The 12210-nt window shown below is 43.6% G+C and overlaps 1 protein-coding gene across 1 annotated transcript; it reads right to left on the reverse strand.

Moving 5' to 3' along the window:
* Positions 1-1394: 1394 nt before the first annotated feature.
* LOC124654018 (ABC transporter B family member 19-like) lies at positions 1395-11444 on the reverse strand. Its single transcript, XM_047193062.1, has 11 exons — positions 11349-11444; positions 8068-8261; positions 7141-7459; positions 6014-6214; positions 5695-5886; positions 5351-5461; positions 5053-5109; positions 4692-4940; positions 3647-3999; positions 2971-3395; positions 1395-2872 (listed from the first exon to the last, which is right to left on the reverse strand). Exons 1-11 carry the CDS (start codon positions 11442-11444, stop codon positions 1395-1397), a joined length of 3675 nt encoding a protein of 1224 aa, XP_047049018.1.
* Between the last annotated feature and the right edge of the window lie 766 nt (positions 11445-12210).

Here is a 12210-nt window from a genome sequence, read left to right on the forward strand (position 1 = left end):
TGTTTATCTTGTCATCCGCACTTTCGGATTTACACGATTCGACATGGCAGTCATTCTCTTGGATGAATGACATTGTATTTGCAAGAGTTGAGATAGTTTGCAGGAGAATAGCCAGAACACCGAGTAATATATATGGTAACAGGTAACAATGTGGCTAGCTACAAGTTAGGATGAAAAATTGTTACTCCCAAGGTTTATATTATAATATCTTGAACTACTTTGGCATGGGATCAAATGAAAATAGTTTATTGAATCGGTCTTAGCGGCTGATGCTTTCAATCAAAACTGTGTTGCTGGCGCGAGCATATCAACCTATTTATTATAAGTCACTAGAAATGAAATATTTGTTGTGAGTGACGTGTGGAATTTTATTATTCATCTGGAGTCACATCATTGTGAAATACTAAGAATGAATCTTTTGTTTCTGTGTGAAACGCTGAGCATGAATCTTTTGTTGTTGTAACCAATATATGGGGACACGAGGCAACTTTGTTTTCATCTACAAATTACATAGAGTTAGGCCAGCTGCAGTCTACTCCAGATTGGCAGTGGCACTTGGTGAAAGCTACTCTACCAGCTATTCTACAGGCATTTGATATTGCTTTAGATGTCCCTATTTCCTTCCAAATTTGATAAAAAAAACTTTCTAGCATCTTTGTATAAATGCACGATGCGCTGCTAAATATCTTTGAAGTCTGCTGCAAAATAAATTACAGATTAGGTCGACAAGATCAAGGTGTCTAGTACTGTAGGCATTTTAAAAAATGGTGGATTCCTAGGAGAAGTATCAATTGCACTAGGATTCCTAAGAGGACTCAAACCCGGGGTGGTAGGATTGTACATCCGCTTCCCCACCCAACTGAGCTAGGACCAGTTCCTATAAGTAAGGTAGTTTCCATCCAAGTCCACCTCTTAGGTTATTTGTCCAGAAAAGTTATCAAGATATTTGTATACAACCATGTTCTTCGTTGCATGTTTATCTACTTAAAATATTACCACGACAACATATTATACTGGGTCTTCAGAGGAACTAGCACAGTACCAAATTCCTGAACTCCCAAATCTGGTGGTGTAGTATGCCTCTGTTGACAAGTGTTGTACTGCCTAGGAGTAATAAGTTGAGTGTACCACATGTGGTTGTTAGAATCTCCTAATTGATACGAAAGTCATGTTAGTACAAGATTGTCTGCATGTACCCAATAGTAATTTGGAGGATGGGTGACTCATTTCTTAACTCATTGACTATGCATCTTCAACATATGAAGAGATATCTATGTTATTACAGTCTGTCAACTGACAGAAAATGCATCTAAACGATACTGAAAATCCTCACAAAGCACCTAACTACTTAAGTTAGGTCTCTTGGCTACAACTGGACTTGATCAGATAGAACATCAATCCTTCATGTTGCTTTGCAAGTGGAACAGCCTTGAGTAAACACCATCATCTGCAGATATCAATGTTTGGTGATCCCCAAGTTCGACCACCTTTCCTTTCTCCATCACGACAATTACGTCTGTGTTTATGACCGTGGATAATCTATGCGCCACCGTGATACTTGTAATCTTGCTTGATTGCTCATCTCTGTTCTTCCACTCCTTGGCCCCTAAAGAACTCATCACCACCCTCTCAGACTCACCATCAAGTGCGCTAGTTGCCTCATCAAGAAGTAGAATGGCTGGCCTCTTTAGTACGGTTCTTGCAATAGCTATTCGCTGCTTCTGCCCTCCTGAAAGCTGACCTCCTTTGTCTCCAACAACTGTGTCATAACCTTCTGGCAGACCACTGATGAACTCGTGAATGTTCGCGTCCATGGCAGCCTGTATGATTTCCATTTCTGAAGATTCTTCACTTCCGTAACTAATGTTATCTCTGATGGATGAATTGAAGAGAATTGGTTCCTGTTGAACTAATCCAATTTGCTTCCTGAGCCATCTGAGATTGTAGTTTCTTATGTTCTTGTTGTCAATTAGTACTGTACCCATGTGAGGATCATAGAATCTCAATAGTAGAGCCAGGACAGATGATTTTCCTGCACCACTTGGCCCAACCAGTGCTACTCTTTGGCCAGGTTCGATGACTAGATTGAAGCCATCCAGAATGGTGACCTCTGGTCGTGATGGATAGTTGAAGCTCACATGCTGAAACTCAGTTCTCCCGACGATCCAGTTTTCGCTTGTCGTTTTTGGTTCATCTGGCACAATTTGTGTCTCTCTGTCAAGCATGTCAAATGCAGGATTCAGTATAGTAATGGCTGACATGACCATGGGAATCAGGGTCCATAACTCTGTGATGGAAGGTACTGTGAGCGAGAATATCTGGTATGACCGTATGCTGTTCTCAAATGTTGCTTGCTTTCTCTGAACCAGAACCGTGGTGTACCAGAGTGCCACTGCATGTGCGATGTTCCACAGACAGAGCGATATCCCTTGGATTACCCCATACTTCATGCTCTCAATCTTGGTAATTCTCAGGGGTTCTTGCAGTGACAGTTCTGCTTTCTTAATTATTTCATCTTCATAAACAAAGGATGCCACGGTTCGGATGTTGCTCGTTGCCTCTGAAGCAAGGGAAACAAGTTCCTGGTGGGCAATAGCAGCATCCCCATAGAATCCTTTAGCTGACCTGGCTTGAATGAGTCCGCCAATGAAATGGCATGGCATGACTGCCCATGATACTAAACCCATCCTCCAGTTGACGTACATGCTAACTGTCGTTGCTATCAGGATTGAAGAGATGCATTGCACAATGACTGCCATCCTATCAGATATGATGGTCTTGACTGTTGAGGTGTCGCTGACAATGTGTGAGGTAAGAGATCCTACGCCATTTTTTGGCTTTTCAAACCAACCAAGTTCATTCCGGAGAACAGCTGCATTATATTCAAATAAAAGCTTGTCATATTGTGAACAATGAAAACTCTTGCAAGATATTGACAAGACGAATGAAGAAAGTTTTCATATGGCATACATGAAAAGAGGGCCTCCCTTAGGTTTATCATTGCCTTTTCTCCAATAACACCATAAATATAGTGCTGCAAAATGCTGCTGGCCAGTGTGATCATCCCAGCCCCAAAGAAAATCAAAGAATACTGACCAACTTTTTTTGTTGCATTTGTTTCGTAATATGCCACACCAATTGTCATGATAAAGTAACCAAACAAGGGCTTTGAGATTCCTGAGATGGCTGCTGCTGAGGAGCCTAATAGAATCTTTGCAATGTCATCTTTACGTAGCCCATACCAAATTCTAAAGAAAGGAGGCGTTTCCTTTCTGACCTCTTTCTTTGGTTGTTTTGAGTTTAGTGGTTCCAGTTTGTTCTGCGGTCCCTGCTTCATTGTGGGCTGCCTGTCGTATGCTTCATTGCTTTGTTCTTCTATTACATTATCAGAAGGGCTGTTCAATAAATCAAATAAACAAATTAATATGTTCTTATATAGTATTCCTACTTGCATATATTATCACTTAACTTTTGTGTCATAGATTTTCTGAGCATCCCTTAACCGTTTAAAACTTCTTCACTTACAGTTCGGAAAATCTTTGTCGATGAATAGTTAAACATCTAACATGCATATTATACTACTTTTTCCAGCGATAAGCATAAGATATTGGTGGAATAAAGTTTTCTCTTGGCTACATTAAGTTACCTTGCTACCCTCTTTCCAGCTTCCTTCTCAATATTTTGCATGCTGCATATGTTTGAGTAGAATGTGCTTTTCTCGAGCAACTCTTGATGTGTCCCGGTTTGTGCTACTCTTCCGTTCTCGACAACAACAATGGTATCAGCGTTTACAATTGTGGACATCCTGTGAGCAATCAAGATAACAGTCCTCCCACTCATGGCTCTCTCAAGTGCATCCTGTACTAGCTTTTCTGATTCTGAATCAAGGGCACTTGTTGCTTCATCCAGGAGGAGAATTGGTGGATCCTTCAGCATTGCCCTTGCAATAGCTACTCTTTGTTTCTGGCCTCCTGACAACTGCACACCTCTTTCTCCTACCTGGAACAAGTAATATGTGGGTAAGGCCCAAGGGAACACCTTTTCTTTTAAGGAATTCTTGATACATTCAGTCAACCATCCATGGTTGTACAGTAAGATCAATTTGTGGCTATTTGGACTTTTAAACTTCTATTCGATATGCCAACCACGCATTATAATACATTATTTGAGGAACTTTGTTGATGTTTGACATAACAAGAGCCAAAACCATGGGCAAAATAATAATTCATCTTGCTCTCTCACATGTTGCAATGTCATTCAGTATGCCTGTTCCATTAACTGACGACCAAAAGGGTTTATTGTGTTCTTTGTGCTAATCTGCTCTCTTATTGATCTGGTTTCCTTTGCAAGTTGTAATCTTATTTGATTTTCGTCAAAGCTGTATGCATTTTTCACGTTTAAGATTCTGAAAGTGACATGAGATGTTCATGTCACTTGCATACTACTCATTGTTGTCCGACGACATTTCTTTTATCCTGTCAATTTTCTTTGTCCTCTTAGTAAGCAGTCAATTTCTGTATAACCAGGTATTATCCAATTACTATTATTTTAGCTTCGAGTGGTCTTATGCCTTTTCAAGCCCTACTCAAAACGATGAAGGCAGGCATATCTAATTCTGGAAACTTGATAGCTTTGAGTCAGATATACAATATATAAAATTTCCCCGTCATTGCTATTGAACATATACATACCTCTGTTAAGTATCCATTCGGAAGTTTAGATATAAAGGAATGAATGTTAGCTGTCGTTGCTGCTTCAGTTATCTCTTCGTCAGTTGCATCCATTTTACCAATCCTCAAGTTGTCCTTGATAGTACCAGAAAACAACGATGGCTCCTGAGATACTGAAGCTATATTTCTGCGCAGGGATTTCAGATCAATTTTCTTGATACTATGACCATCAATGAATATGTCACCTGCAGTAATACGTCTCATCACTGACTGGAACATTATGATTAGTTTAGCTTGCGAGTATGTAGGCAGTTTAATTCATGACAACCAACATCTAACCTTACTTCAGATGTCAAATTTTTCACTAAATAAAATATAATACCCAACTATTGGCTTTCTTCAGTCTTATAGTTTCAGTAGGAAGATGGCAGAAGCCTACCTGAGGTCGGATCATAGAACCTTTGAAGTAGTGAAATAACTGTGCTCTTCCCACAGCCGCTACCTCCTACCAGAGCAACGACTTTGCCTGCTGGGATGGACAATGAGAATCCTCGGAGAATTGTCTTATCCTGGCGGGAGGGGTAGGAAAATTGCACCCCACACAGTTTGATCTCTCCATAAACCTTTTCTAGCACCACTCCACCTTTTCCATAACTTATGGATGGACTTCTTCTAATCACCTTGAAGACCTCTTTTCCTGCAGCTTTTGCTTGATTAAAGGTCTGAAGGTCTGGTGCAGCGTAGGTAATTGATCTGCAGTCCATCCATGTGGTGAACGCAAACAATTTAGTCTATGGAGGTTGCAATATATCTCAGTATGAACATTAACAAAGAATATCGGTTGATACTTTGCTATGTTTGAGTCATGAATTGGCTATTTTTATATTGACAAATAAGTGTTTAGGTGAAAATAGTTTAGGTGACTCTAGCAATAAAAAAGGCTGTAGTTTTATTACATTGCGCCAAAGAGGATACTCATGATGGCAGCTATTGTGCCACCTCCTGTTGCTGTCCGTTTGCTTACTGCAACTGCCCCAATCCAAACCATGAGTGCCCATGAACAAAAGGTCACTGTCTGGAACAAGCCCAGCCCTATTCCCTTTATCATTGCTTCCTTCCTGCTTAGTTTGTATTGATTGTGTGTGCACTGGACGAAGGATTTCATGGCCCAGTTCTCTCCGACAAAGGAGAAGACGGTCTTGATATGTGACAATGTCTGCTCACAAATGCGCACAAGGATTACAAATTTAAATCTTGTCAGAAAATATGTTTACTTTCCGCATTTCTGTTAATTCAAATAGCCTGGCTTCAGGCAAGAGGTGTTGACCAATCTACATTGTTACCTGTTCTACAACAGATGTTGCTTCTGAGACGATAGCATTGCGTGACAACGATATGCCGTTCATCTTTTTCGTATATGTTGCCCCGATAGCGAGGATCAGAGGAATAACCAGGAAGGACAGCATTGCGACTTCCCAGCAGCTGGCAAATGCAATTACTATACCAGCAAAGAAAGTGGAGAAGCTTGCGACAAAATGACCAAGCTGCAGAAAAAGCGAGCTCAGAGACAAGTTTGTCAGCAGAATTTCAGAAATCTTACAGTTAAGTGTTGTCAAATCGGTTACCTTCTCACCAATTGCGTCTTGTATGACACTCATGTGGTTAGTTACTCCGGTGATTATGTGTGCAGTGGTCAAGTCGGTGTCAAAGGCCCCAACCTCTTGTCTGAGAACCGACCTCAGAAATTCTAGCCGCATGCGTACTAGCTGTCTCTCGCTCGAGTATATCCAGCAAGAGATCTCTGCAGCCCGGTTATCAGGGGAAAAGTATGTAATGTTTAACAAGTCACTATCTATGGCATTGCTGCCGTTAGATCTCATATTATCCTCATTTGTGAACATAAAGGGTTACAGAAAAAAATTGTCGCTCTAATTTACCATTCATCCTGCACATTAGTGTACATTTGTTGTAATTGTTAAAGTTTTAATGTGCTTTTATGTTTTCTTAACAAATGTGAACTTTTCAAGCCATAGTTGAACAAAAGTATACCTGTAAAAATCTCTTCCAAGCAATACATCAATGTTATTTATATTTGGCTCTTGTAAAATCAGATCAGAAATCAATGGGAAGTATTTAAGCAACTTATGGGGCTCCTGTTTTCCATTATATTCATCAATCCATATTTGTTGTTTCTAAACTACTACAGATATATGCAGCTAGTGCATGGCATGCTAGATTATTTCTTTCACCAAAGGAAAACGACATTCATCATCAAAGCAATTAAAGGATTCCTGAGTTTTGACTTACCAACCATTCCGGCAGGAAGAGTTGCTGCTGCCATATACCACACATAGGGAACCACCTTCAAGAAACAAGTAGAAAAAGATACGTGTAAAGACATTGCAGACCAACATAATAGAAATTCAGGACCAATGGTAGTAATGATGTTCACCTTATACAATGCATGTACCATGCCATCCTGGTCATTTATGTTGGTTCCAAAGGCATCAAGTGCTTTCCCGAGAAGGAGATACCCGATCGGGAATGCCATGCCGTGGATGGCAGACCCGAGGGTTCCCAGGGCCATGAGGAGCCAATCCACCTTATCAGCATAGCAAAGCAGCCCGAAGAACGGGAATGGCTTCTCGTCATCGGTAGCTTCTGGGGGCACTGAGATTGTGCTCTTCTTTTCATCCGTATCATCATGCTGGGGTGATGAGATGGGGTGGTCTTTATCTTGGACTATGGCCATTGTTTCCAGTGGTTTGCTGCTCTTCTGCACCTGGGCACTATGGAAAAGCAGGTGCATACACGGTATCAGGTATTATAGGTGTAGCCGTGTAGGTGTTGCATAGCGTGTATGTTTACAGATGTTACTGACCACCACCATGTCTCCCCAAATGGTTTGAATCAGTAACTGTGTAGTTACTCTCAAGGCAGAGTATAAAATATGATGAGCTGGTCAAGGGATACATTAGCACATTACACGGATTTTGTGTAGTGGTGTTTTCGTTAGCTTTGGGATGGCTCACTTTTCTTTGATCTATATGGAGAATGTAAGGCCTGAAATGGCGTTGCTGTTTGAATATAGAAAACGGCCTACATTGTTGTTTCTTTGCATAGTTATCTTGGTGAAGCAGGGTAGCAAGAAGGTATTATACTTGACAATTATGTTTGTTCTTTTTTTTTGACTTGAAAATACATCTGGGGACCAAATTAATGTCCAGGATCTCACTTCAGAGATCCCCGACTCTGCAATTTAAATCTATTTCTTGCATCCTGGTGGCATGATATGATTCCTTAAAGAAGTATCATGGGTAGTTAACATCGAGAAGATTTGATCTGCAAAATAGGTTAATGAGCCCTTACATAACCGATGTGGGTGTCCGGGAATAACCGTAGCATAATTTGAGCATATGCCTTTTCGGCCTGCATATAAGACACGAGGTCGTCGATGTTGCATGCGTTTGCAAACTGCTCATAGTGTTTGTTTGTATCTGCAGGCAGCTTGCTGATGCAATTTTCGTCCAAGAGGCAACGTCCAAAAGAAAAGAATGCAACCTTCTCCGCGTTGCCAGAGATGGGGATCTCCTGGAGCATGCCATATTCTATGTATGTTCTCTGAATTCACTCTCATTTCTCGTCAAGATTTGCCCAAAAACAAACAGCTGCGCCATACCGCGTTGTATGTGCAGGTTCGCAATGCGGATGCATGCCCACAGCTGGGTGGTGGTTTATTCCAGGATCGTTGCGACGGAAGCACAAGGTTTTGGGGTTCAGTTCAGGAGGCCAGTTGGAATCTAGAGAGAAGGAAACAACTCTTGGCCAAAGGCAGGTTTTTGTTTCTTTCCAGGGGAAGTGCAGGCAGATTAGACCTTTCTGAACTTGTCAACATCCATCTCGTTTTCATGCATGGGATAAGGAGAGAATATCCGGATGATGTCCTGAAGACGCGAACAATGACCAGTTCAAATGTCGTGTTAAATATTCAGATTGCCGTCCCATGCGTCTGCCTTCTGAATTCCTATTCCCGCTTGACATAATTTTGTCTGAAATTTGCCTCTAGCCTGTCCACGTGGAATATATAGTGACTTCTGTGGAATTTTATTTTTGTAGACTATGAATATCAAAAGAGACTGATGCAATGCAACGACCCGAAAAGAATTTGTCAACGATGCTTGTTTTCCCTTACAAAAAGAGGGAATCGCGCACTAATTTTCTGGATTGGATCCCTTGTCCTTGTCTTTTTGTTTGTATATGTAATGAAAATAGAGTTAGGCTCTTTGATTTGGAGGAAACATAGAGGAAACGTATAGGAATAGGAAATTTTCGGGAGAAGCTACTGTTTAGTCATTTAATTCATAGGAATGGTGCGAGGGAAAAGTATAGGATTTTTTCCTTCAGACCTCACTTTGAAGACAAAATGCACAAGAAATAAAAAAAATTCACTCACACCTCATTCTTTGAATTCTATGCACAAGGAAAGAGGAAAGTTTTACGCCTACCATCCTTTCCTATTCCTATCCCTTCCTTATTCCTTTGATTTTTTCATCCTACAAATCAAAGAGGCCCTATACTACCACCTTGATTCAATCGCCTGTGCCACGCACAAAAATTGTAAAAACCCTCTGCACCTCTTGCTGTGCATGTACTTCATCTGTTTCAACAGATTTATCTAGATTCACACATATCTATATACTAAAGTACGTCTAAATATTTATGAATCCAGAAAAATTTGTGATATTTAATTCGAAGCGGATGAAGTAATGTACAAGAGATGATGCACTACTTTTTTTCTTGGGAAAGATCCGAATCTATTCCATGAGTTCACAAAAAGTACAATGCGACCCAAACATAATAAAAATCACATCGACATCCTTGGACCACCTCGAGACCAGTACTGCCGCCAAAGCGAGCCTTCGACGCGCCAATGTTGCTGCTCCCTTAACAAAGCGGACCTAACGTTGTTGATGATAGTTGGGAAGTCTTTGTGCATGTATCCCTACGGAGCATCGCCCCAAAGCTGAAGTCGTCACCATTAAACCCTTGAATTGATCTGAATCTTCTAACACCAAACCTATAACAGACATAGATTGGACGAGTTCAACCACTCCAGGGAAGCGGTGACCAGACAAATCCTCGCTCTCCACAACGCCATAGACGAGATCGCTGCCGACGAGGTAAACCAAGAGGCGGGTATACCTTATTCTTGTCCCGCACAAGGCACCACCATAGCCACCATAGTGACGATGCTGATTGACCAAACTTAGCTTTAGGGACCCTTTTACAACGCCGAGCATAGGTCCGAGGTCCCCACCCTCTCCCGCCCGGAGCGGATAGCAGAGAAGATGGGACCTGTCGATTCCCGATCGTAGACAAGGAGAACGACACAAATGACGGTGGCTGCTAGGGTTTGCGCCTTAGCAGCCGTCTCTGTTTCTCCCGCGGGAGGAGAGAGATGGAACGGTATGCAACTTCCTATGGCCGAACTAAGAGTGTGTTCGGTTCTAGAATTTGGTGGAATGGAATGGGATGGTTCCGCATTCAGCACGGTTGGGAGCGAAGGAAGATGCGGAAGCGAGTGGTTCGGCCGAATTGGTCGAATCTCGAGGAACGGCTGCCTATCAACCAACCTAAACCCTATCCCATCTCAAACAAAAAAAAAATTGACACGGGACACCGTTATTTTATAACGTTTGCTAAAATACATCGCCCGATTATATCTTTGCCAGGTACCATTACAATTTTACGGAACATTTGCCACAACACACCATCTGGCTAAAAACGGAAAGTTTTGTGTTATTAGCCAGGAGGTGTGTTCAGGTTTGTGCCACATAATTGCAAGGGCATGTGCAATGTTTGATAAAACTGTCCTATCTTAGGGTCGCTACGTAATTTAGATATAACAACAAAATATGATGTACAATAGATTATTTGTTAGTCTTATTATAGTAATCAGATATCTAAAATTTGTGATGAGAGAGATTGTGCTAAAAGATCATCTCTTAATTAAGAGAAGGAAAACCCTTTTTCAACCTTCTCTCTCTTCCGCCTAACTATTTATGCTATGTGGCACTGCTAAAATATCACCATTGTACATGCGCTAATGGTATCTAGCAAATACACAATCAGGTGATGGGTTTCAGCAAACTAACAAAATAATGGTGTCAGGGCATCTCCAACGGGGTGACGCAAACGGACACTGAGTGACCGTTTGCGTCCGCCGTGACCGAAAATGCGTCTGGGCCATGCTCCAGCGGGACGACGAAAAGTGACCGAGCCGTCCGTGGCGACGCAAACCTGGCCTAAATATGCGCCAGGTTTGCGTCTCCGCGGACGCTAGGACCACGCATCAGTGGCAGGGAGGCCGATAACAGTCCCGCCAGTGGCCATTCCCCGCGCGAAAAATCAAAGTAGACCGGCGCGAGCAGTCCAGAAGCGATGGACGTCCTCGCCGCCGCAGCCACCACCATGGATGCCGAGGTAACCCTCGCTCCCACCGCCGCCCCACATTCCCCCATAGCCACGACCATAGCCAGAATGGAGGCTGCAGCTCCGACGGAAGCAAAGCGGGCCGCCACCGGCGGACGGGACGCTAAGCCGAAGTCGGCAAAGAAGGTATTGTCCAAGGAGGAGAAAGGCGTCGAGGCCGCGAAGCGTCGCGGCCGGCGCAGGAACCTGGAAGAGAGGAATGCAGCCGCCGCCACCCTGGACGCCGGCCAGCAGGCGTGGCAGGTGCAGATGAAAGCCAGCGTCGCGCAAGTAGGCCTCCATCCGGGCTTAGCGGAGGCCTACATGCTCGTCAAGCGAGAGAGGATCGCCGGCGTCGCTCCTCCGGCCTCGTCAGTGAGCTTGGTAAGTTCCCAATTGCGTCCTGGAACTCCCGCTCCCTTGCAGGTCCACCCGGCGTCGCGGTTCGCCTCCGGTGTGGCGCCGGTGCAGTTCAACGGGGCGGCGGTTCCCAACCTCAATCGGACGCCTAGAAGTGGTGACTCGTGCCCGGACGCGACACACAAGACGCGCCAGCTGCCGGAGGAGAGCGTGCCGGTGCCCTGCATCTTGTTTGACGAAATGGCACTGACTGCCTCGACGATGGACGACCCGGTACGTGAGCTCTCTCAATGTGTGTGACTGTCGTGTATCATGCGTCTGACGTCCGGTCATTCGTAGGCCTATTGGAAGGACCGGAATGAGAAATACATTGAGGCCATGATCTTCGGCAGTGGCTTCGTTGCCGACGACGGGGTCGGGACAGGCCCGCATGATGAGTGGGCACCGACGCAAGATGCGGAGGACATCGATGGCGCACGGCTGTTCTCCACCCAGCCCAGAGAGCCAACACCCGTGTGCGTCAACGACTTTGAGGACGCGCCAACAGGGCCTGTCCTCACCACGGACAATGCTACCAAGAAGAAGAGGGAGAGCCACGGGACACAAGGATTCATCGACGACGAGGACAAGTGTTTGTGCGACGCGTGGCTGGCAACAAGCCATGATTGTATTAATGGCGTCCAACAAAAGGGCAAGGTGTACTAGGCCA

The sequence above is a fragment of the Lolium rigidum genome, chromosome 1, assembly GCF_022539505.1.
Source record: "Lolium rigidum isolate FL_2022 chromosome 1, APGP_CSIRO_Lrig_0.1, whole genome shotgun sequence".
In the NCBI taxonomy this organism is placed as follows: Eukaryota; Viridiplantae; Streptophyta; class Magnoliopsida; order Poales; family Poaceae; genus Lolium; species Lolium rigidum.